At 42.4% G+C, this 27,369-nt stretch overlaps 1 protein-coding gene across 2 annotated transcripts in view; it reads right to left on the bottom strand.

Moving 5' to 3' along the window:
* The window catches only part of Kcnab1 (potassium voltage-gated channel subfamily A member regulatory beta subunit 1), a 381,896-nt gene extending 354,997 nt beyond the window's left edge, over positions 1–26,899 (bottom strand). Inside the window, exon 1 of one of the 2 annotated variants that reach the window (XM_037206638.1) lies at positions 26,559–26,899. In XM_037206638.1, the coding sequence (XP_037062533.1) occupies positions 26,559–26,833 (275 nt within the window). In that variant the 5' untranslated portion in view covers positions 26,834–26,899. Of the gene's footprint in view, positions 1–10,531; positions 10,866–26,558 lie in introns of those variants that run through there. The other variant, XM_037206640.1, reaches the window with a different exon arrangement.
* Between the last annotated feature and the right edge of the window lie 470 nt (positions 26,900–27,369).

Here is a 27,369-nt window from a genome sequence, read left to right as displayed (position 1 = left end):
AAGAAATGGTAAGGAGACTATGGATGGAGAGCCTGTCAGAATATTCCTAGCACCTGGTAATCTGGCCAATTTGTCTTCCAGGAAACAACAGTATCTTATTTGTTATTTTCCTGATTAACAATTCATTTATTCAACCAATATTTATTTCTTGAATTCTAGACTTGATGTCAGATCCTGAGAATGCAGCAATTAACCTTACAGATAAAATCACACTCCAGTGGCAGAGACAGACAACACAGAAGTAAACAAGAAAGGCGGCTAAGAGGGAAGGAAGAGGATGATGTTTTAATGAATCTTATAAGCAAGTTATGGTGAAGGTTTAATCTTTGAGGAATCTCACAGGTGCTGGTATTATACAACTGTCACTTCAGGAGCAATCATAGCTGCTGCAGAGCTGTAACCAGCTTCTAAATTGTATGCTGAGTTATAGAACGCTGTCAAATTCCAAAAGCCATGTGAATCACTGACCAGTTAGTGCCCTTGAGAATCTAAAGAGCGTAGTTAACGAGCTGCATATTCCACACCCACACTCCACAACTGTCAAAGCTTCCATCACACTTAAATTAAGAAGAATACCATGGAGGGGAAAACAAAACAAAACAAAACAAAAAATGGTGAACAATAATCAGGCTGGTATCCCTTGCCTCAAAGCATCCCAGGACCCTTGTCTTCTGGGTTTCCTATTTCTCTTCAATGGGTGCTCTAGGACCTCTGGCTAGAATCCATTCTTTTCCACTCCAGTGCCCAGCTCTCTTGATCTTCTGCTCTACTCTTTGGCCTTGTTTCTTGGCCCAATCATTTGTGGGCCCACGCTGAAAGGATGCACAAATACCTGCTTTGGCAGTCCTCACCTTACTGCACACCCAGGGCCAGTTAGTATTCTCCCTGCCCCATTCTTGAAGCGCCTGCCTGGTGCCTCCTCCACACACAGACCATGAGCACCACCTCTCTGCAGAGGATGTATTGCAACCAGAAGAACACAAATAACTGTTACTTCTTTTCCCTAAGGTCAGCGTTCTCTTGAAAACAAACAAACAAACAAACAAACAAAAAAACCGCTTAGGTTTAGCTCTAAGTTCCAGATGAAAATATGGCAGACATCCTCTGGCAACTGTGGATACAATGTGACCAACTGTCTCATGTTCCTGCTGCCACAAACTTAATTGAAGTGTTCTCCCTGGGATGCCTTCCCTACCATGACAGACCAAAGTAAACCTTCCTTTTTCAACATTCTTTTGCTGGGTATTTTGTCATGCCAATGAAAAGAAAGTAACAAATATAGCTGGGAATGAAAGGTCTGTTTTCTCAGTCAGCCACGCTTAGGAGTTGGTAGATTGAAGCATGATTCTAACTCATCTTAACAATAAAAACCTGGAGTCAGATATTAAGGGTGAAAGCTGAAAGATCAGAAAAGCAGAGCAGCAGCCACTAGAAACTTCTTACCTCTATGAATCCTCAGACCAAATGAGGTGGGGGCCTGAGATCTTGTCTCCACCTACCTTATATTCCTGTCTCCACCTCCCTAGTGCTGGGATTAAAGGTGTGTACCACCGCCACCTGGCTCTGTTTCCCTTTTAGACCCATTCAATCTCATGGAGCCCAGGGTGGCCTTGAACTTCTGATCTTCCTGCTTTCTCCTCCCAAATGCTATGATTAAAGGTGTGTGCCACCACAGCCAGGCCTCACTGCCCTCTGATCTCCAGGCAAGTTTTATTTGTTAGAACACAAAGTATCACATACCAGTAGTTACTTTAGATACTCTGCTAGAAACTTCTGAGCATATACTATTTGCTCTATAGAACACCCAACTAACCATTTTGGAAAAATCTACTAGCAGATCTACTAGGGCATATGGGGCTTTTGATGAGGATTTCAGTACCAGCAATGACATTCCCTGCTATAGAGTGGGCCTCAGACCTCATCAGATAGTGGTTAGTTACCCCTTAACAATCACGCATGCCATTATTACAGCATTGGGCACATCTTGCATACCAGTTCAGTATTGTAGGGTCCAGTGCTGAGTAAGAACACTGATGTCATTTTCCACCAGTAGCCTAAATAACATCTTCTGACACTATGAAAGCTAGCCATCAGGGAAGAAGCTTCCTGGTTTATTTGAGATTGGTTTTTCTGTTTCCTGCACCCAAAATGCATTATAGTGTTGTGGTGGTTTGAATGAGAATGGCCTCAGTAGGCTCATATATTTGAATGCTTAGTTATTAGACAGTGGCACTACTTGAGAAGGATTAGGAGGTGTGACATTGTTGGAGTAGTGCGGCCATGTTGGAAGGAGTGTGTCACTAGGGGTGGACTTTAAGGTTTCAAAAGCCCATGCCAAGCTCAGAGTCTCTCTCTTCCTGCTGCTTGCAGGCCCAGATGTAGAACTCTCAGCTACTTCTGTCTGTACCATCTCTACCTGTGTGCCACCATGTTCTGCTCCATGATAATGAACTAAGCCTCTGAAACCTGAAGCAAGCTCTAATTAAATGTTCTCTTTGGTAAGAGTTACTGTGGTCATTGTGTCTCTTCACAGCAATAGAATGGTGACTAAGACAGGTGTCTTCAGCATTAGGGCCATGCAGTTATGGTGGGTAACTGAAGGCAATGGCAATAACCTGCATTGTTCTGGAGACATTTGGGGTCTATCTGACGAATACCTTATTAAGGAAGTATCTCAAGTCTTGCACTATGAGTTTTATTTAACAGTCATGTCTTTTTGGGAGCAGCGTTGTCTACCTTTGTGAGATAATTCTGTTTGAACTCTTTTTGTTTTATAGTTATATTTTGAAATTGGCTTAGTGAATACTGGATTTCTGTAAGGCTTTTTCATAGCTTTTTATTTTGGGCTAATAACCCACCACTCTCTCCTCTCCTTTATGTACCCCACTTAATCCATTAACCGCCAGGCTACTCCCTCTTCTCACATATCACATTTATTCTAACATTCACACTGGGCTGTCAGATAGTAAGTTTCCCATTTTCCTTCCTTTTGGTTAATCCTCTACCCCTCACATCTTGGTTCTCCCTGTACTACTGTACTGCTTCCTACTCAAGCCTTCCAATCCCCAGGATTTCACCTCTCTACTTTCCTTTTGCCTGTAATCTACCCCCCTAAGGGCCTTCTCTGGCTTCTGAAACTTGTACTTCAAGTTAAACACATACAGGGAGAATATGTGGCATTTATCTTTCTGCATCTGATATACCTTACTCAGTATTTTTTTCCTGCTTCATCAATTTACATGCAGATTTCAGGATTTCATTTTTCTTTAGAGTTGAGTAATATTTCATTGTGTATATGTGCCTCATTTGTCTTATTCAGTCATCTGTGGATGGGCATACAGGTTGATTTCATTTCCTAGCTATTGTAAGTAGAGTGACAATGAAGTAGAATCAGCTGCTGTTATTTTTGTAAATGCTCTCAAATTGCCTTCTACATATTTATGCTTATACTCAAAAGCTGGGGTAATTTTCGGTCTTGGTTCAGAAGCATCCTTTTGCAGAGAGCAGCAGTCGGTGCTGAGAGGCACAATTGGAGAAAGTGCTGAGAATAAGAAATGGAATGTTTGGCCCTAATGGGACAGCTTCAGCAACCCTTACTCCTGCTAACTCTCAGAGACCACTGTGGGAGAGGAGACAGAAAGAACGAGAAGACAGAGGACGGAGAAGGCTGTGGGGTGCTTCTGGACATGACAGTGTTGTTGCACTCACGTACTCACAGCAGCTGTGGCTATCTGCACAAGACCTGAATAAGATCAAGCCAGCCAAAACTCCAGCATAGGTGGAGGAGGAGCTCTCAAGACTGTACTCCTTGCTGAGAAGCTATGAGCAGTTCACAGCTGCTGGGAGAAGGAGGGTTTTTTTGTTTTTTGTTTTTAACCACTAGTAGGTGTCTCATGATCCAGCACATGGTTGCATGCACTCATGTGATATCATATGGGGACTACTAAATGGACACAGTGGGTTATAGAAGAAGAGGAGACAGGGAAAGAGAAGGAGGAGATGAAATTGAAAGAGGGGCATGTTGAAGGAAATACAGAGGGAACTGGAGGAAAATTCATGGAGTAGATATGATAGTAATGCATTGTGTGTGTGTGTGTGTGTGTGTGTGTGTGTGTGTGTGTGTGTATGTATGAAATTCTTAAGAATGAAAAAATTTAAAAATTAAAGTTAAAGTAATAAAACACCTAACTGGGTTAGGCTATAATAAACCTGCTATAGCATCTGGGCTTTTCAGAAACCCAGGAATATGCTGGGCATAATCTGTTACTTTTTTCTCACTATGAAAATATCCTGTTGACACAATCAGGTTAACTCTATATATTCTGGGGGGAAAAATCCTGCTAGCTTCATTCCAAGAATGGAAAGCCTTTCTTTTTTTATGAAATAGCACAGCCTACTGACATTCACAAGCACTGCAGGGAAATTCAGAAGGGTTTTTTGGGTGGAGGGTGGATAAAATTGGTTGGCCTATGGTTGCTCCTTTGGTAGGAAAATCATGTTCCAAAATACCTGTTGTTTTCAGAGGAACAATAACCTCCACATAACAACAACCTCCATATGAGAAAATATGGTTCATGTAACTCAGTGTTATTTTTAAGTCTTGAATCTCTGATATTTTCATCATGCTACATAAGCAAAGCAACTTCTACCCTAGGAAAATCACAGTGGAAATTTCAAAACAAATTGAGTTTTCATCTCTCATTATTTCAAGCTGCAATCATGCTCAGATTCTAGGGCATTTCTTATTTAAAGCTACACTGCCAAACTGTACTTGTTTTGAAACTTCTGTTCCATTCCCCAGGCAATGAGCATGGCGTTCTGTGCTGAATAAGCCACACTACTATGTCTTTCAGCTCCCCCACCAGCCGCCTATTCCGATTTCAAATCACACACATTCTGAGCCCCATCCATCTCACTGCCATCTCCATCCCTCCAGAAATACTGTAAGAGGTCCACAGCCAGAGGCTCGGAGAAATGAGAACAGGCCCCAGGACTGACCCAAATTAGACTGGCCTAAAATAAATCATGTCAGCATGTCTTAATATTACTCCTGTACAGGCAGCATTTTTCTAGGCTATTGTTCTTTAGACATGGCCCTAGCTACTTTTAAAGCAGAGCTGAGTGTGCCAAGCATCCCATGGAAAGAGCAGGCCACAGGAACTCTTGGAGAAAGCTATGTGAGAAGGGGGTCCTCGGATGACAACGGTGAATTCAATGTTCCTCTTCCCTATTACCGCAGCCCTGTAATGTTATGAAAAGCAGAACGGATTGCCTTCCTGGTGCCTTCTGTATGCCCTCCATGTGAATGCTATTATTCGATAAGGGTTTGCTCCTTTTGTTATATAGGCTAGGAAGCTACACAGGGATCAGGAAAGGGGAGAGGCTGGGCCTGCAAGCAAATCCTGTGAGGCTATCATCTTCTCATTAGGAAAGAACCCCAGAAAGGTGTTCAGAGTGGAAAGTGCTTCCCATCACTCTTTAGCATCTTTATTATGATATCAGTGAAGTCCAACAGCCAGCAAATGTCCCAGACGCACTGCTCAGACATATCTAGAAAATCTCTCAGCTGGGTGACATGTCCCCTGATTTAACTTTCTCTTTCTTCAGTCAGTCCTCTTTTGTGCAGTCAGTGAGGAGCACTGCACATGTCCTGCACCTTAGCCCTGCCTCTCCCCGTAGACCACAGGCTTCTTCCCCTCTCCTCTTGGTTTTAGGACAAGCCATGTCTCCTTCCTGTTTCTACCTGCCTTCTAGAAATTCTGTGTAGTTTGGCTTAGATGACACACTTGTGTGTCAGAAGCCTCTGAGAAGTCTTCAGTCTGATGACACCAGGGAAAGCTAGCAGGACTGGAACCCAAGCTGCTGGGAGTTCTGGCCCCTTTCATTTCCTTCCGTCTCAAATATTTTTATTCTAGACACATTAATCAAGGCACTAAGAGTACAGTGTTGATAATATATACCATCATATTACAACCATTTTAGGAACAAATTAGCCCAAATTTTAATTTGATCAGATGGGAATGCATGTGTTAGGTGAAAAGACATGAGGGAAAAAGCAGCATTTTCTGAGTGTTTGCTAGCGATCTGCTCCAATCGAATAAGCCACGAACCTGTAAGTGTTAATGAGGGAGAAATAGCAATGATCTCAGAAATGTGTGTGTGCCCATGTAAGTGTGCATGCGTGTTCACATGTGTGATGGGAGTTGGAAACAAATGTGGAGAATATGAGAAAACACCGAGCTGTGACTTAAGGGGTAGCAGTCTAGTCCTAGCTTTGTTGGTGGCTGGAAATGTCACTTCAGTGTAATAGTCAATATCTCATGGCCTGGATTTCAGCATCGAGGAACTGGAGGAGATTATCTCCGAACTCCGTTCTATATCTAAGAATTCCCTGTCTCTCCTCTTTCTTCTCTACCTTCTCCCTATCTTTAGTTCAAGGCTAGAGAAATACTGTACCATCATCTGCAAAGCAATACTGTTTTTTAATTTTGTTTTGTATCTCAGAAACAATTGTTTTATCCCCTTAAACCCAAACAAGTCTTGTCATTAGGGAAAGGGAGATGGGGAGAGGGAGAGAGGGAAGGAGGGAAGGACTGAGGAAGGGATGAGAGAGACTAAGGGTGTATGATTACTATTGTGAAACTGACCAGTACAGTTTGTATCAAACCCATTCTGTTTCTTCCTTTGCTTCTGCTGATTTATTGATTGCTGTAGGATGCTGCTGAGGAGGCCATTCATTACGCACAAAACACTGAGGGGTGTTTCTCTCCAGACTTTTAATCAAAAGGCATGAGTTACCGTTGAGAAAGTGACCTTCTCCTCCAGGACCCCAGGAACTATAAAGACTTGACTTCCCTCTTTGGGGTTTGATGTTGTGGGAAGTCTGGGGCCGGATCAAGGCTAGCGTTTTGCAACCCCACTAGCCTGTCTGCAATCTGCCCTCTCCCTTTGCTGTGTCTTTCTGCTCTTTTAGTCTTTCCTGGGCTGATTTTCTCTTCACCTTTTTAGTTAATTTTTACCTTCCTATGTGATATACATTTGGGCTCTTTATTCCTGAATAAAAGGCTTAAGATAAATATACATAAGCAAATAACCTGTACAACTAAAAACATTGCTTTTTGGACCCATAGTCAGCAAACCACAAGCCACCAAATCCAGCATGGCACCTGTTTTTGCATGATCCATAAGCTAAAAGTGCTTTTTACGTCTTTTAATGACACGAGGGGGGGGAGGATGTGAAGACAATCTATGACATGTTAAAATTATATAAAATTCAAATTTCAGTGCCAATAAATAGTTATGTTGGGATATAGTTCAGCTATTTATGTATTATCTATGGCTAACTTCCTCAACCATAGAAGAGGTCAAAAAATATAACAAAAGCTAACCACACCCTCAAGCTTAAAATATGTACTACTTAAAAATTATATGTACTACTTACAGGAAAAGCTTGCTGACCCCTGGGTTATCATCAATTTACATCTGTATCAGTTATTAGCACATTCCTGCTGTTATTAGTACAATCAGATTGCCCTAAAACTAGAAATATGCCGCTCCTTAGCAGTCTAGATGTGTCTTGTGCTTTGTTCAAACCTGCTCTTCCGTACATTTTGTTTAATCTTGACTCAGGTGTGTGTTTACTGCCTGCCTCACAGTTCAATGTGTTGTAACAGAAATGCTTAATGCCCAGCCTCTTGAAAATGACTGCTCTCTTGGTGGTTATTTTGTAGACTCTAATACAACAGATTTTTACACTTCTACTTTTTCTGAGAATTCTAAGCTAAAAGAAGGATCTCCACTCCAACTTGGAGCACTTTTTCACCATTCTCAAACTCTCCCCTCCAATTTCTTTTCAATTTATACGCTCATTTGCCTATTTACTGGTTTATCCTCCTTTCCTCGTCAACTTTAGTTAGAAATAGTACCGGGTCTCCATGGGAACACAGCCCAACACTCCCTCAGGGATGATGAAGGGCCTCAGCAGCTGGCCCAGGCTGCAATGGCATTTGCCCATATTAGGAAGAAGACAGCAGCAGCCTCCCTTGCTCCCAGACTGCAGGGCTCTGAAGCTCACATGGGACCTGCATGGATGGTGCAAGGCTATCATGTTTCATCTCCTTTTACTCCCGAGAAAAATCTCCTATGATTTGTGTCAGCTGATGGACTTGCATCTCCCCTCACCCTCAGACTGACCAACAGATGCTACAGGGGAACTGGGAAGAGAACCTGAATTTAGTGAGTGTTTACTTTGTGTTAGGCATCTAATATATCATTTCAAAAATCAATATCTCAATTCTCAAACTGGCAGAGTTGGGATATGCTTCTGGCCTGATTAATGCCCAAGTTTATCTCCTTTCTACTACATATGAAACAGAATGATATCTTTCAAGATGAATAGAAAGGACAAAGGCAAACAGACATGTCTTCACACAGTCATTGTCCTTTCTCACACCTTTTACCCTGGGAGGAAATATTATAATAAAGAGAAGCCCAGGCTTAACCATGCCCCAACTACTTTTGTAAGAAATGAAGGTAGGAGCCAAGTTGAAGAGGAACCAAAAGAGTCATAGTCCTCGTCCCTAAAACTCCCTCTTTATCAGTAAAAGGAAATCTCCTAAATAATGAGTTAACAGGTGTCTTGAGAGAAGAAATGAAGCTCTGTGGAAACTGGAGAAGCGTAATGAAGGAAGCACCAGGAAGATGTGCAGGAGCACAGCAATTCATCGTGACTCAAAGCTTTGACTGTTTCACAGGGTCAACAACAAGGTTAACTTGGCTCTCCTCTCCTCAAATTCATAAAATTTATTTTGTGTTCTTTGAGGTCCCATTTCTTAGGAGAGCATGATCTAGGATTATAGGTGTTTGTCCAAGAGCTTGTCTACACAAGGCATCCCCTGAATCACAGAGCCTTGCTCACGTGAAGACTCCCCAGACATAGCTGAGGAGCAGGTTAAAGGCTGACCACAAGGGAGGTGGGCTCCAGGCCCCATTTTCAGCAGAAGCAACTCAACTCTCAGTTGTTTGAAGAAAGTGTTTCTGGTTGTCACAAACTTTTACGAAGCACTGTCCTAGAATGTATCTGTATCTAAACAATGGCACACAGCCCTGAATGTGGAGAGGTATTGGAACAAGGGCTTTTGAAAGGGAATGCACACTCTCTGAAGGGTTATATAAATAAGACTTCATGGTAGCACTATGCACACTATGACAAACACAGAGAAACAATGTATCTCCCCTTCACCTGATCTGCATGCACACACCACCCTCACAACCACCACTGAGAGTCAAGGGGAGCACAGGAAGACAGTGAGGGGGTGTGAGGATGCTGAGGGAGAAGACTCCTGCCCAATGCAGAGTCAGAAGGGAGGCAGTGAGGAATAGCCAGCATGTGCTACACCCCAGTGTGTGCAGCTGAGTTCTCCTAGACAGATGGGGGACTCTTCCTGGTCCTCACTTCTAAGGCAACATAGGTAGACTGTCCTGAACTCTGTAAGCATCCACAGAAGTCTGTTCCTCTCCTGCACCAGCCCTTTATTATATAAACCATCTGTGTAAAACACGTTGCTCTCCAGAGAGGAGCCACATTATTGCAAATTGCTTTATTAATAAAATTAGCTGGTAAATCAGAACAGCAGCTACTCTACTAAAATAGACCTTTAGAATGGGAAAACGAAGCCATTGGGGACAGCTTGTACATGAAAAAAGAAAAGAAAAAAGAAACCTCAACCCTGAGAAGTCCAAGTTTTGACATTAGCTTAGGACAAGCATCCTTTACCGATGTTTTGGGTATCCTTGTTCTTCTAAGTGGATTTTACTTAACCTCCAGACTCTGGAGGAGGAAGGCTCCATGCAGATGCTCAGATTCTGCAGCTTACTTAGTACAATACAGCTTACAGAAGGCAGGACAAATTGCTTTAAAAAAACAAACATTATTTACCTTCTAAAAGCAACTGATAAATACACACTCGACCTCACACCAAGAAAAAAATATATATCTCCCTTTCATTTCCAAATAATAGTACTGGAAGGCTAGTGCAGAACAGGAGATTTTTCTTGGACTATGTTGATAAAAAGTACCATCATTTCAAGAACCTGAACTAGCCCACATGATTTAGGCTTAAAAGAAGGTAATAACAGTGGAAGCCTGAGCAGCATTGGAAAACATTCTGCTCAACTTGATCAACTGCCTAGAGGAGCATGGAGTCCACGATCTTCATTACAAGCTGCTCAGTCACCTACTTCCTCAGAGCCAAAGCTATTCGTACTGGCAGCACATGGCCTTCCTCTCACAAGGGAGCTCGGGCCCTTCCACAGGTGTGCTTGACATTCTTGCGTCAGTCACCCTTTGAGCAGAGAATGATAATGGAAAGTAAAAGCAAGCAAGCCACAGACTCAAGAAGGTGGGCGGTTGCATTTGGTTTTTTCCTGTCCCGTAACATCTTATTTTGCTATTTCAATCTTTATTCTCTAACAGCAAAAATCTTTGACTTCAGTACAGTTTCCGGTTAAGTTTTATTGCAATCGACAGTACCTGTAGGCCATGCCTGTCTTCGCCTTGGTGGTTTCCCGCAACGAAACTCCATGGGCACGTAAAAACTTCTCCACGGATTTCCATTCTGTAGTCCCACTTGGTCTAACAGGCCAGCCGGCTCCCTGAGGCTGAGTCTTGGCCACCGTGAGGTGCCGTCGGCATTTTAGAGCTGATTCACTGGATTTGGGCAGACCCAGCTTAGGGCTGGGGATGTCTGCACAGGCAGGTTTATAAAGGTGCATGGCTCAAAAGCCCAAGAAGACAAAGCAAACTTCACAGCACTTAGCTTTAAGACTGGTCGAGACTAACTCAGGCTTTCTGGATTTGGTCCATTCCCTAAAAGGGACCAGCTTGCTTTTTTTTTTTTAAGATCTCCCTTCCTATTATTTTAATCTGAGCAGACTCCCAAGTCCCCCGGCAGAGTTCTTGGTTGTGTGGTCTCTGCCCCTAGGCTTGGGCAGAAAAGAGCCTGATTGGAAGCCAACAGTCGTTCTCTTCTCTTTAAAAGTCTCAGAGTCAGATGAAAGACAACTATGTCTTGGCTCTAGGGAAAAATGTGAGCATGTTTTCCCATGTCTTTATATTTAGGTAAAAGAAATATTTTTAGTAGGATACCAGCCAGATCTGTTACCATAAAGTCTTGGGAATGAGTCATAAATGCATCAGTAGACCTCTCTAAACTATCAAATAGTTCATAAACAAGTGATCTTTATACTAATGTCAGGATTCATTTTTTAGTTATTTCTGTCAGATGATGAGAAAAATCAATGAAGTGGGTATAGGAAACAGAAAGCCTCTACAAACACAGACAACTGGGTGTTAAAAAAGCCTAGGTGGGCCGGGTGATGGTGGCGCACGCCTTTAATCCCAGCACTCGGGAGGCAGAGGCAGGCGGATCTCTGTGAGTTCGAGGCCAGCCTGGGCTACCAAGTGAGTTCCAGGAAAGGCGCAAAGCTACACAGAGAAACCCTGTCTTGAAAAAAGAAAAAAAAAAAAGAAAAAAAAAAAAAAAGCCTAGGTGGAAGGTTAGAGCTTTCAACAGGTGGAACATTGACATTTATGAGGATAACAAAACAAAATTGGAAGAAGAAGGTAAGTAAACCTGAGCTGGAGAAATGGCTCAGCTGTTGAGAAAGCTTCCGGCTCTTACAGGCCCCCAAGCTTGGTTCCCAGTATCACACCGGGAGGTTCACAACCACGGGAAATCCCAGCTCCAGGGATCTGGTGTCTACTTTCCAATGCGGCAGGCCCATGCACTCATGTGCACATTCCCACACAGATACACACACATAATGATTTTAAGAAACAAAGATAAGTGAATCCTGGACTTAAGTTCACAATCCTAATGGGCTTTCTTCACCATAGTTTAAGCACAACTGACTTCTTGGCTTCCTAGTCCTCAACCAAGTAAAGATGGAAAATAGACAAAAATAGCAGTTAGGGCCAGGTATACTGAAAGCTGCGACAGAAGTTGACAGCAACAGGAGGCTGCAGAAGAATGAGGGAAAGAATGCAGAAACACAAACCCAAAACTCGAGTAACAAATGCTTTTCCTGATTTCCAAGGCATCTCATACATCTTAACAACCCCAGGGGACATTTAATTTTTTTTAATTAATGTATTAAAATAAAAATCATCTAACATACAATACAGAGTCTGAAAGCAAATGGCTTAGCAGCAGCAGTGAATTGAAAATGTTCCGTAACCACGCCTCCATCTTTCAGCTACACTCCTCCATTCATCTGAAGTAAGATGTCCCAGGCAATAATCAATTTATTCTGCCTACTTCCTCAACTTCAGAAAACCCCTCAACCCACAATGTGCCAGGATGGATTTGCTTGCTTTTGATATTTTATCCAAAGAGAATCCTGGGTGGTATGACAACTTGTATCTGGCTTCTTCCACTTAACCCAATGTTCTGGAGGCCCACCCATGTTATTACAATTCACTTATTTATGTCCATGAATAATGTTCCATTGTATTCGCGTACCAACACCACAGTTGGTTCATTCATTCCTCAGTTGAGGAACACTGGGATATTTTTCACCGGCTGGCCATTTTGAAGAGTCCTGTTATGAAATGTGTGGATGTGCAGAGACTTGAACACCAAGGTTTACTTCAGCAGTATTCATAAAAGCTACGTTGTGAAGCCAACCTAAGGAGTCGACAGCAGAGGAGTGAGTGAGGAAAATGTGGAATACAAGCAAGGCAGAATCCTGTTCAGCCATAAAGAGCAAAGCTTTGCAGTTTTCAGGAAGATGAACACCACTGGAGACCATCATGTAGCAAATTAACGTGATCACAGAAAGACAAATATAGGTACATGAGATGACACACATAAATAAAACTGATTATGAGGGATAACATGTTCAATGTGAACTATATTAACATAAGTACAAAACTTTTTTTATTTAATGTACTTAAATATATTAATGTAAGTAAAAAACATCAATAAAATAAAATTTAGAAGATTTTTTAAGAACATGCCTAGGAGTAGAATTACAGGATCGTATGAGACATCTACATATAAGTTTTGAGACACGGCCAAGCTGTTTTCCATGAGAAATGAAACCATTTTTACCTTCTAGCTTTGCACACAATTTCAAATCTCAATGCATCTATGGCAGCAGCTCATCACATGGCGTGCATTTCAATTGTAAGTGGAGGATACATCACTGCAGTTTTCATTCACATTTCCCCAATCATTACTGGAGCAGACTGCTTTTCTTTACCTTGAATAGCTTTTTAAGAAGAATGTTTAAGTTCTTTTGCACTTTTCAATTTGTATGCTTTTTTTTGTTGACTTGTCAGAGTCTTTATGTGATCTTAATATTAAAGTCCTGACACACTGTTCTAGCACTTCCCCACATCCTGTAGGTTGTCACTTTGCTTTTTTCAAGGCTTTCTTGTTTCATTCTTTGACATTTTCATCATGTAAATAATGAACTTTGGTCCTTATCCCTAGTGCCTGTCTGAGCTCCCTCCTCCCACCGGAACCTGGGTTCTCAGCAAGTCTTCTCCTATTTTCATGCCTCTGTGTGTGTGTGTGTGTGTGTGTGTGTGTGTGTGTGTGTAAGAGAGAGACAGAGAGAGAGAGACCGAGAGACAGAGAGGGGGGTGGTTGGAGACTAGGTTCAAATAATGGTGCCTGCATGAGCATGGGTGGGAGGTTATTTACTGGAGCATTGTAATTAATGTATCAGTGGTCCAAGACTTATTTCCTTTGCTTCCCTATTAGTGCTTCTAACAAAAAGTTGAATAGAAATGAAAATAAGCATCCTTTTCTTGCACCTGATTTTAGAGATAAATTGTTCAGTCTTTCACTACTGGTTAAAATTGTGGTCATGGGCTTCTCACATATTAATTTTTTTATGCCTAAGTAGTTTCCTTCTATTACTAATTTTTTAAATGTTATTCTTTTTTTGTTTTGTTTTGTTTTTTGTTTGTTTGGTTTTGGTTTTTGGAGGCAGAATTTCCCTGTGTAGCCCTGGCTGTCCTGGAACTCGCTCTGTAGACCAGGCTGACCTCAAACTCACAGAGATCCATCTGCCCCTGCCTCCAAAGTGCTGGGATTAAAGGCATGCACCACCAAAAAAAAAAAAAAAGGAGAAAGAAAGAAGGAAGGAAGGAAGGGAGGGAGGAAGGAAGGAAGGAAGGAAGGAAGGAAGGAAGAAAGAAAGAAAGAAAGAAAGAAAGAAAGAAAGAAAGAAAGAGAGAGAAAGAAAGAGAGAAAGAAAGAAAGAAAGAAAGAAAGGAAGAGAGAAAGAAAGAGAGAGAAAGAAAGAGAGAAAGAAAGAATGACCCCTCTTCCTCTGGCCACCACCAACTATGAATATTCCTCAGGAGGATTAGGCCACAGAAGCTCTTTTCTCTTTCCAGCTTAGATGTGGAGGGCCAAACTCGTCCATATCTTGTGCAGGTAACCACAGCTGCATTGAGTGTGTGAGCACATGATCATGACACTTTTCCACAGCAGTCTTCAGGAACCTCTGGCTCTTATCATCTCTTTGCCCCTTCTTCCACAGCAGAGGACATTTTAACATAGCACAATAGCTAATATCCTCTATGGTAAACTCACATTGTCAAACTATTTCCTCAGGTTTAAAAATTAGTTTCAATTACTGGGAAAATCACTTTGGTGAAAGTTTTATTAAGTCCCAATGTCAGATGAATGGAGCCTCATTTTCTCTTTTTTGGAAATATCATCTGCCCACCCTCCCAAGATTTTCTTCAGTTAACACTAATTTGGTGGGCTAGCCTAAGAAGGGCAACTTTGCTCTCAGCTGTCTTTTTGGTGGCTGTCCTACCTGTCTCTTGGTTTGCATCTCCACAAACCCCTGTGTGTCCCTGTTGAAACTTCATTGCCATGATGCATTTGGTATGCTATTTTTCCCTTATGCTTTCTTGCCTCCCTGTTCCATTCCAAAACAAATCACTTCATATTTCTACAGAATTCCCCTCACACTTCTAATATCACACCCATTTACTACTACTATAGTCTTGTGTCCTTGAAAACACTCCACAGTCGTTGGGGCAGGAGGCCTTCCTGAATAGTCCTTGTGTGTCTCAAACTAGACCATGACGATGTTGAAATCTTTTTAGTGAATTAACTTTCTAGTTTGATTACTAGAGATTATTTCAGTGTTTCACATATGTTAATGAAAGACCATCCTGGGATGTACATCTGTTCTGGGTTTTGTTGTTGTGTTGGTTTTTTTTTTTTCTTTCTTCCTATTTACTTTTCTGCTTCTTTTTCTTTCTTTCTTCTTTTTTTTTCTATCTCTGAAGACAGGTATCATCGGAAATGTATTTAACTGAAAATACTTTAAAACACACGTAAACTTAATACTTTTCTACCATATCTTTTGGATAATTCACCATCTGGAATGTAAAATACTGCAAACAAGTTTAATCACTTAAAATGTTTGTAACAAGCAACTGTTATTTGGATAGTCTCATCATTCAAATTCCTAAGCTTGCAGACAGAGCTGCTCTTTTAGCACATCTTGCTTGTGGATTGTTTATACTGATTAGCAGCTACTTAGCCCGAGAGGAAATTAAACAACTTAACAGCTCTTTTGTACAGTTTATTTCATTCTTAACACTCATTGTAAGCAAATGAAATGTGAATATTAAACTATGAAATGCATTCTGAGCTTTATTTTTTTTAGTAAAGAATTTTAAATGAGAGATATTTGTACAAAAACAAGGTCCCTTGAGCACGAAGTGGAATTGTCTTAACTAGTTATTCTCAGAGTCCTCACCACTCTGTGTACACACACACACACACACACACACACACACACACACACACACACACAAAACTGATTGAAGGTAGTGACTCAGAGAAGAAATGACTAACGCAAAGCCACACTATACCCTGCTTCGGCAACTGAATGGCTGTTTGACTGCCATCAAGCATCCTGTAGGTTTTATTGTGAAAAACACATAATAAATATCATTTGAGTGGACATAATAACCAAGACACTCCTCCTAGAAGTACCCACCCGGATGGTTCTGAAATAACAGACTGAATCAACAGGTCACTTGACTCTGGACCCATGCTCTCTGACTTATGTTTCCGTGTGCCTGATCCTGTCTCATGAGATGCCAGGCTGTGTGTCTGGCGCCAGAGGCTGTGGCTGTTGCCATGGAAAGGAAGGAGCGACTGCACTACCAAGATGTCCTCTCCCAACCCAAAGGAGGAGGATGGGAGCACGAGCTTCAGGGAGCCTCAGCAAGCCTCCTGTGATCCTTGGGGATGCACAAAACTTCCAGACTCAGAATGAGAGCTGAGTGTTCACGGACTCACACAGAAGGATGTTTACTTCATCAGTGTCCCGTGTCCCTGCCAGCCTGATATCAGATCACCTTCTCCAGTTTTCTGAAGTGTCATCAGCCTTCTCAGTGAGACAGGAAAGTTGAAATCCAAGCAGGGAAGCGCAAAGAGATTGACTCAGCATGTGCCCAAGGAAAGGTCAGGTCAAAGGATCAGGCTTTGAAAGAAAGGGAATTGCCAAATTCACGTTGCTTACTTTGAACCACTGCCCCAGGGTAGAGACTGGCTAGCTGTAGCATGCCCATTGCTCTTCCTTCTTAAGCATGCATTTGGACTGCAAGTCCCAGCATCCCATTGAGTTAGTGTGGTCACGTGACTGACCCCCCCCCATATCTCACAGACAGTAGCACCTTCCATGTGATCTTCCCTCCTTTCTCCCTTGTATCTGAGGGATGGATGTCAATACTCAAGCCGTCTAAAGAAACAAGGTAAAGATGACAGAGCACTCACCTCAGGTCCCACCCAAGTGGACCTTCAGGCTTGTGGCTGGATTTGAAAAGTAAATATTCTCATATCGGGTCACTCATTGTGTCAGCATTTAGCAGCTAGGGGTAGCTTTATGATCAATGGCTTCATTAGGTAAGAAGTATTTGCTCACAGCCATCCCATCAGCATTAGGAGCCCTTTCCTCAGTTAGGGATAGCAGTCTGGATGGAAGCCCACTTTAAATCTCTGGCAACCAAAGAAGTACTTGTCAAGTTTCCCTTTGCCAAATTTAGATCTCAGTGTGTGTGTGTGTGCCCATACACATAAAACTGTCATTTTCCCTGAACTCAGAGTGGAGTTCCTCTCTAACACTGGGAGGTTGACACTTGATGACGTTTAACATATCCAGAAGGCTGTGACTGAAGGAGCGCAGCTTCAGCTATCATCTCCAGAGGAGTGCAGGCAAGCATTCTTCAGCCCCCTGTGCCGCTTCATTCCCACAAAACGAAAGCACAGAACCCAACAGGAAGAGTTTCTGGCATGACATCAGCACACGGCATTGAGTGACAAGCACTGGAAATGCCGGGGTGGTTGTTTTCGTCTACCCTTCTTAGAACTCAGACGAGGCAGGCCCAGCCAAGAACTGTTCAAGTGAAATTGATGAAACAGAGGTCAATACATCTAACAGGAGATGCCACTTGAGTGCCTCCAGATGGATCCTTTGATAGAAAAAGGTCATGTGGGAAAAAAGCCTGAAGAAATAATGCAGTTCATAGTACATGCCATTGACTCAGGCCTTTGAGTGACCATGCGATTTCCTCCTCATCCAGTCCTTTGCTAGGCAAGAAGCAAAAACCTCAAACATGAGGGAAATGCATGATCCCACATGCATATCCAGAAACACCACCAAAATTTAAACCTAGGCCTTTCTATTCCAAATCCAAAGGGATCTAGCCACTGCTTCTGGAGTAAGGACTTGGCAGGTGGGCACTTGACTCGTAGCACTCAGAAAGGATTTTAAGCCCCCTATAACACTTCCCATTGCCAAAGCCAACACCTGTATTTGATATCCATTACCTTCTGTCCAAGCTGTGTACATCCCCTCTCCAGATCCAATCACCCAATCACTCTTGCCAAGAATGCAGATCCTTTCTCTTAATTCTATGACCTTTTCATCTAGACTGTTCTTAATTGAAATATAAATGTCACTACTCCTGTGTACAAGAAGATTTTATAGTAATTCATCTTTGTGTCACCTTGTGTAGACTATATGCTCAATCAGACTGGTAAATGTGCACTCACTGATCTCACGATTGATATTTGAAATTATCTTCTTGCATACATTTTTATCATAATCTCATATCTTTCACAAATGCTGTCAGAGTCTTCTAAGTTCTGGGATCACTTGTTGTTCCACTGGCAGAAATGGAGTCTATCAAAACACTTTGAGAACTACCTGTGCAGAGAACCATGTCTGGCCTTTAGAAGGGAACAAATTCTGGGATTTCAAGTAGTTCTGATAACAGTGAGAGCAACATTAGGATGCAGCTCAGTAGACTACTGTTCTACATAATAAGGAGTATGAGTTAAGAAGGTGAAATCTCTATCAGAATGCTATAACTAAATTTTCACCCCCACCATTGTGTGGTGAATACTGAGTATCTCTGGTAATTTCCACTTAAGAGTTCAAACTGCTCTGGTTTGGAATGTTAATACTGCTGGTGTTTAAAGCCTCTTCGTGTCCTAACCCCAATGTGCTTTTGCTTGGGAGGATGGTGTTTCCCTAAATACCTGAAGGAACTGTAATTGAGCAGATCAGAGTGCTCAGTGCTCAGGTGCTGGATAAAGCACACATTCTTGCCATACATCTTCAGAGTTACTCCCTCTTAACAGTCTTTGTAAGCTCTGACCACATAGAACACACATAATGGGTCACACCTCAGTTCTGACCAAAGTATGCAAACAAAATGCATTATTCTTTCAAATCATTTATATTTTAATTTGCTTGTTTTATCACACTCGTTTACAGTGGTAGCCATCTCCTTTTCAAAAGAATAATATTTTCTTTTTTTTTGGTTTTCCGAGACAGGGTTTCTCTGTGTAGCTTTGCGCCTTTCCTGGAACTCACTTGGTAGCCCAGGCTGGCCTCGAACTCACAGAGATCCGCCTGGCTCTGCCTCCCTACTGCTGGGATTAAAGGCATGCACCACCACTGCCCGGCCAAAAGAATAATATTTTCAGTGTATTCTTAGAAATTTTCATCTGTGCAAACAATATATCTTGATCATAATCAACCCTACCCACTTCCCTCTAACTTCTTCCAGGACCCTCCCAACTTCATGGCCTCCTTTTAAAAATTATTTAGTTAGTTTTAAACACTGGTGTGGGGTCACACAATGGGGCAAGGGCAACCCACTAGTGGCCACAGCCCCCAAATAAAAGTTACTCTTCACCCCCCAGCAGCCATCAACTGCCTTTAGCTCTTCAGTTCAGGCCTGAAACGTCCTTTACCCTACATGATGGACTTTTTAGCTGGCATGATCTTTGCAGGTCTTGTGTTGCGAACTGTGTTGTGAATATGTAACAGCCATGTCATTTCCATAGGAAAGTATTACTCCTCCCAGTTCTCTGGCTCTTACTTTCTTTCTGCCCCCTCTCCTGGGATGTTCCTTGAACCTTGGTGGGGGTGATGATGGGGAGGGTTGATATAGAGGTCCCCCACTCTGCAGCTAAGCACTCACTGTCCTTTATTCTCAGCACTTGGAACAGCCACGAGTCTCTGTATTAACCACTACCCATTGCTATAAGAAGCTGCTGTGACAAAGGCTGGAAACAGGACAGATCTATGCATACGATGCTCTTTAGTTCTTGTCAACTTGATACAAGCTAGAGTCATCTGAAGAAGAAACTTCAACTGAGAAAAGCCTCAATCAGATTAGCCCATGGGTAAGTCTTGTAGGGCACTCTCTTAATCAATGATAGTTATGGGAGGGCCCAGGTCACTGTGGGTAGTGTCATTCCTAAGCTGATGATCCTGGCAGATATAAGAAAGGTGTCGCTGGAGAATTTCTCTCCAGCTCCCGCCACCAAGTCCTGCCAGTCCTGGAGCCCACTTATAAAATAAACACACAGACTCTTACATTATTTAAATTGCTTGGCCATTAGCTCAGGCCTATCATTGTCTAGCTCTTACTCTTACATTTAGCCCATTTCTATTAATCTTTACTTTGCCACATGGCTTGTGGCTTACTGGTACTTTACATCTTCCTTGTCCTGGCGGCAGCTCCAGGTGGTCTCTCCTATCCTTCCTCCTTCCTCAATTCTCCTCTCTGTTAGTCCCGCCTATAATTCCTGCCTGGCTATTGGCCAATCAGTGTTTATTTACATATAGCGATATCCACAGCATAGATGAATGTGAGCCTAAGGAACAAGCTAGTAAGCAGCAAATACTTCATGGCCCCTGCTTCAGTCTTGTCTCAGGTTCCTGCCTTGAGTTCCTGCTTCCTGACTTGGCCATTTCTTCATGATGGACTGTAACCTGCAAGCCAAGTAAACATTATCTCTCCAAATTGCTTTTGGTCAGTGTTTTATCACAGCAACAGAAAGCAAACCAGAACATATAAACATAAACATTTGGAAGGCAGCTTAATAATGTGACTATTTAGAACAACACCATCAATAGGTTCTCCCCGGAGGCCTGTGTTTTGTGTAAGCATGGTTTTTGATCATGTTTTCATCCTGTGGAGCAGGCCTAAAATCTAATCAAGAGAGCAATTGGCTGCTTACTTAGTTACTGTTCTATTTCTATGATAAAACTCCATGACCAAGGCAACATATAATAGAAAGCATTTGATTTATATCTTGACCCAAAAGTAGGAGGCATAGAGAAATAAACTCAGAATGGCATGGGTCTTTTGAAAGCTCAAAGCTCACCCCTAGTGACACACCTCCTTCAACAAGGCCACACCCCCTAATTCTTCCCAAACACTTCCACCAACTGGGGACCAAATATTCAAATATATGGACTTACGGAGCCATTCTCATTCAAACTATCACACCTCATAAAGCATCTTGCCACATTTGGGCCAGTGAGCACATCCTGTCGATAGATCAGTATTGTAATATTCAGAATCCAGTGCTGTATAATACCACTGATGTCTTTTCACCCCTAATAGAAAATAGCACTTTCAGTACTATGAAAGCTGGCCTGCAAGAAAAGCATTTCCTAGTTAGTTCAAGATTAATTTCTGTGTTCCACAACCAAAGTGCATGATGTCTTCAGCAACAGGGTCATACCATCTAGTTATGGTAGGTAACTAAAAACCAATGCAAATAGCCTGTACTGTTTGGGGTGCCTCTGGGGCCTTCCTGACCCATAACTAATGGGGGTGGGGGTGGAGTAAACCAGTGCCTGGCACTAAGATTTTCATTTAATAACCTATGTCTCCAGGAACAACATTGTTCACTAATATGAGATATCTCTGTTCAAACTCCTTTTAAAGAACTATATCTTTAATTAGCTTACAAACTAGTAGAGTTTTATTTGGCTTCTTCCTACCTCCTATTTGGTTAACCTACCCTCTGTGCCTCTTTTCCTTTCCCTCAACTCTCTGCCCCCATCCATCCATCTGTACTCAAGCCTTTAGCTTCCCATAACCCTCTCCTGCTCTTTCATATCACATATGTTCTATTATTATCCACTTCATTATAATTGTAATGGGGTTGCAAGACCATGGGTTTCATCTAGCTTGTTCATGCACACTTTATGTTGGTTAACCCTTCCTCTGTCCTCTCTTCCATCTTTATCACTCTATTACCTGCTTGAACCCTCCTGCTCCTCACACTTCTCTTCTCTGCTTTTCATTTATTTAGTGATTTAATGTGGTGGAAGGGACAGGTATCATGGTGCCTGTGTAGTGGCCAGAGGACAACCTGCAAGAGTCAGTTCTCTTTCCTCTATGTAGGTCCAAGGGATCCAACTCAGGTCATCAGTCTTGACTGCAAGCAACTTTACCCACTGAACCCACTCTCCAGTCCATTAAATCATTGAGTTTTGTATTTCAACAAATTGCTACTTATGTTAATTAACTTTTTGAGTTTCTGCTTCTTTGACCACAAGGAGCAAGAAGTTGGGTGGCTTCCCTGCAATATGCCTTACCTTGTTGCTCTGAGACAGCATTTCTCATTGAACTGGAATCTTACTTTTACTAGTCTAGTCTGGCTGGTCAGTGGCATTTGCCTGTCTGTATTCTCCTTTGTCTCTGTCCCATTATAGCACTGGGGTTACAGGCATGCACAGCTACCTTAGTTGGGGTTTCATTGCTGTGAAGAGACACCGTGACCATGACAGCTCTTATGAAAACATCTAATTGGGTGACTTGCTTACAGTTTCAGAGATTCAATCCATTGTCACTGTGGTGGGGAGCATGGTGGCATGCAGGTAGACATGGTACTGGAGCTGAGAGTCCTACATCTTGACTCAGAGGCAACAGGAAGTGGAATGACTCACTTGGCAGTATCTTGAGCATAGGAAACCTCAAAGCCCGCCCCCACAATGACACAGTTCCTTCAACAAGCCCATACCCACTCTAACAAAGCCACACCTCCTGATAGCACCACTCTCTATGGGCTTATGGGGACCAAACACATTCAAACTACCACAACAGCCACATAGACTTTTGCTTGGGTGCTGGGTACTAAACGCAAGTCCTCATGATTGCAGAACAAGCATTTTTATTCACTAGGTGATCTCCCCGGCCCCAGACTTATTTTTTCAAATAGAGTCTCTCACTGGATCTGGAGCTCACTGATTGGCTACGCTGGCTGTTCAGCAAGGTCCAGGAGCTCTCCTGTTTCTACCTTTCCAGAGCTAAGGAAGTGTTCTTCTGGCTCAGCATGTTTGTTTGTGGGTGCTTGGGACCCTAACCTGAGTTCTCATGCTTCTGTGTCAAGCACTGTGCCAACTGAACTCTCCCAGCTCTCTTGCTCACATTTATCTATTTTTAAAACATTCTACAAAGTCCCAAGGTTACTTCTGTGTTCAGAAAACCTATTTTAAAACAATAAATTATATTTTAAAAAGTCATGCCCACAATTGCATGATGTTCCTGTTGGCGTCTCCGTTGCTATGATATAACACTGACCAAAACAGACTGGAGGAGAAAGGGACTTACTTGGCTTACACTTTCACACCATAAACTCTCACTCTGAGAAGCCAGGGCAGGGACTCGAAGCAGAAACCTTGGAGGCAGGACGTAAAGCAGAACCTTGGAGTGTGGTTAACTGGCTTCTTCTTCATGGCTTGCTCAGTTGGCTTTTATTTTATACATCCCAGGACTGCCTGCCCAGGTGTGGCACAGCACACAGTGAGCTGGGTCCTCCCACCTCAATTATCAATCAAGAAAATACCCCCACAGTCTTGACCACAGGCCAGTCTGCTGGAGATAGTTCCTCAACTGAGATTCCCTCTTCCACATGAGTCAAGATTTTGTCAAGTTGACAAAAAAAAGTAAACAAGCAAACAATAAAACCAACTAGCATATGTGGAAACAAAGAGGAATGGTCAAGTTTTGCCTCCCTGACCCCTGCTCCATTCTCCTTTGGTGGGCAAGTAATGAGCTGCCACAGATAATAAATACATCCAATATCACTGTCATCAGGCATCTCTGACATGAAGAGTCAACATGAAACAAATTCTATTAGATTGTTTTATTGTGTAACCCCCCATACACACACAGCCCAGAAAAGGGAACAGGGCGACTCTTACGTCTGTGTTCCTTGTCCTGCTCCCTGTAGGCATGTTTGTTAAATATTCTAGGACTCCTGAACCTGCCTCCGCCTCTAACCCTTTCCTCTGATCAGTTAATACCCTTTGAAACACAGGCTGTTGTGGGATAAAACAATCTGACATGAGCTAGAATGAACTTGCTATACAATATTTAAATTCCATCTTCCCAGGAAGGGAATGGGAGTCAGAATACTTCACCAAGCCCTTATCGGTGACCATTAATTAAAGGATCTTCAAATTTTTCTCAATTACAATATGTAGCATCTTTAAGTTCTCCTCAACATATTTCATGCTCTGCCCTATAAACAATGTTTCATAGAAGCATAACATTTAAAGTGTCTTATTTAAAGCTTAGGCACATTTATCATTTACATATAAGTCTAAAGTGAAAATATCACATGAGAGTCAAACTATTTGAGGAAAACACATTGCAAGTTCTTAAGAACTTTCCATAATTCCCTGACAGCTAATGCAAACACTTGGGTGACTCAGGGATTTGCATCCCAATGTGAGCATTAAAAGGGAACTACTGCCTAATTAGTCATTGTTCAGGAAACTCTTCACAACTGGGTGCTTCCCATAATGGCATTTGCAACATCAGGAGCTGGGCAAAGGGAAGAAGGGCCTTGGTCTTCAGAGCTATGCAAACTCTGAGATCTTCAGCAGATCCATCTACATTAGGAATGAACTGAGTGCCGACTGCATACACTAGTTCCTCCCTGGATACAATCATACTGCAAAAATCAAGGATGGATGGGCATTTCCTGTCCATCTTTACTCTTTCACACACTCACTAAGCAAGGGCAAGACACAGCTGGTGTCAATCAATGCTCCAACGCACTGCCCTGAAGATTACAAGAATCTCAAATCATGTCCTATCCAGTCTTTTCTGACAACAGGAGCAGTTATTATTTAAGTAGAACAATAAAGAGCAGTGATTTATTTTTCTCCCCCAATCTCTTACTAAATCTCATTATCTTAACTGATATTTCACTTTGACTTGGGAAATGTTGATCCAGTGTCAGAATTTTATGGTCCTGTATTATATTCCTTATGGAAAATTGCAGGTTTAGAGTAAGTCAAAGAATATGTTAGGGAAAGAAACCATTATCAAGGACTCCATTGTCAATTAACTTCCCCCCAGAGGCTCTGTAAGAATAGCTTTACAGACATGAAAGATACACAATGATTTGGGATATGGGTTATGTAAGGAGGTGAATTTCCAGCAGGAACAAGCTCTTGAGAGTCTTCCTTAAATGAGACTACCCCTTCCTTGAGAACTTCCTCTTCCTCCCCGAAATGTAGGCATCATAATTTATACAAGAGCTTACACAAGTCACCCATGAGTACTCAATCTATTTCCCAGAACATTTCTAGAAGATTTACCTCATCCTACATTGTAAGTGGTGATTTTTCAATAGTGACTTACATTTTGAAACATTTATTTTATTACTGCCAATTGAAAGGGGGAAATGTAAGTTTGTTGAGACATTTTAAAATGTATTGTCTAAGTTTCTAGAGTATTTGCACTATCCACTTTAATTGCTTTAGAAGTTCCCTGGAATAACCTTTTTGAATTAGAAATGTAACAATGGAAGCTGGGGAAAGGCTCAGAGGATAAGAGCAATTGCTCTGCAAGTATTCAGACCTGCCTGAGTTCAAATCCCAGCACCCATGTAAAAAGTCAGGAGGGACATGCATGCTTGCAACTCTAGCCTTGTGGGGTAAAGACATACAGATCCCAAGCGCTCCCTGGACAGTCAGCCTAGCCAAAATGACAAGCTTCTGGCACAGTGAGATATCCTGTCTCAGGGCACTAAGGCAGAGAGTAACAGAGGAAGAAACATGATGTCCTGCTCTGGCCTCCCTGCACACCTGCACACTCATGGGCAGGCATGACACAGACCAACATACTCACACTACAGACACATCACACACTCACACAACACATACAAAGATACTGCACATTCATATAACACACATGTACATCACATATACACATATCACATATAGACAATACGTATCACAGAATGCAACACACATCTCCCCAAGCACACACACACACACCACCCCATACATGTACCACACACACATACCCCACACATATACACATAGAAGTCACTAAAAGCATCCTGGATGTTTTGATACAATAAATTGTAATCTTTACAAAAGACATATTTTGGCTATTTCATTCATGTATTTTTATTATCATTTAAAGAAAACTACTTTGGGCTTATTACACAATAGGTTTTCTTGCAACATTATCTTTATTTCCTAAGAAATTTCTTGATAAACAGTTATTGGAAGTAAGTACACTTGTGCTTCAGAACTCCGGACACTTTCCTCAGTACAGGTTGCTGTGCTGCAGTGGGTTTAATGAAACTATCCTTCCTTACTGTTATGTGAAGCCGAGACTGAGGAAAGATGGGAAAGGAAAACTGCAGGAAATTGCCTTACACTTACATCTTTTTAAATAATGCCCTTTTCTCCCGGGGTTATCTGTCTCAACTACTGAGGTATACGGGTGTCAGTACAACCTGATCGGCACCCCTCTTGAACCACCTGAACCCTCAACTACCCACTTTCAAACAGCTAAAAGAGCCTTCCCCTCATGTCCCACTTGCCAGGGTAAAGGAAATGCTGGTAGACTGCCATGATATTTTGTCCTTTGCGGAAGGAACTTCTCTTTCCCCACAGCCTCCAAATTCCTCAGATTTTTTTTTTCTTGAGAAAAATTTTTACTCTCTTCCAGTAAGCTCATCACTGGCTTTCTAAAGGATGCTTCCCCGAATCTCAACCCAGAGATCTGTGTTCACTCTTGCACCAAGTTTCTGCCTTTGGTTGTACACGCTCTGAAGTACCAAGTAGCCACGAAGCCGTTAGAGCGGCTGCTAAGATTTCACAGCCTGGGAAGGGACGCAGCGCACCCGCTCTGCAGATCCAGCCCCGGATGCCCCCATCAGCGGCGCGCTCACCTGTGCGGCATCCCGGTGGTGTGTGCTGTGGTATGCTCGCTGGACAGCTCACAGAGCTTCAGGTACCAGTTCATCTCCACTTCCCGCAGCAGGGCCAGCTGCCGTGCCCTGAGCTGGCTTTGCCCGCAGGGGCTGAGGCTGCTGTCTTTGACATTCTCGGGGCCTTTCTTGGGAGATTTGTCTTTCCCTCCTGAAGAAAGGCCAGACTGCTTTCTGAACTTGCTATTGTCTTCTGAGATCTGACTCCCTGCAGCGCCTGTGCGGGCTGCCAGCATCCTGGAAGTTCCAGTCTGCCTTTCTGGGAAGATGCTACGCGACTGTCATCAAAGTAATTTGAATTGATTTCTGCTTCTGTCTCCCTCTTCTGCCCTGCCCTCCCCAGCCCCCACCTTAACCTTATCCTACCGTGGACATGTAACTGAGCCTGCTGCGCTTGGGATGAAAGGCTATCTACCTCTAAGGTTTCCTGACGGAGAGGTAAGGCGGCCACTATCTGTCACTTCTTGGAATATGGAAATTCAAGAACAAGTCTCCAAAACTTTGTAATTCTGAAGTTTATGCTGCTATAGCCTCTCTAAAGTTAGGCACCTGGCTTCATTCAACAACGGTAACTTTTACCTTAGATAATAAGGTTTGAGTAACTTACATTTCATCCCCACATCAGAGTTACATTTAAAAAAAAAAAAAAAAAAAAAAAAAAAAAAAAAAAAAAAAGCCCTCTTGAGACTCATCAGCCCTTTTCGGAGTTGTGAAAGTTTTAATGTGAATTTCCTTTCAATAAGACTGACAGTCTCAATGTACAAGACAGGTT

This window comes from Peromyscus leucopus, chromosome 6 (assembly GCF_004664715.2).
Source record: "Peromyscus leucopus breed LL Stock chromosome 6, UCI_PerLeu_2.1, whole genome shotgun sequence".
Lineage (NCBI taxonomy): Eukaryota > Metazoa > Chordata > Mammalia > Rodentia > Cricetidae > Peromyscus > Peromyscus leucopus.
Note: the sequence above shows the minus strand (reverse complement) of the source record. Positions and strands in the feature narration are given on the sequence as shown.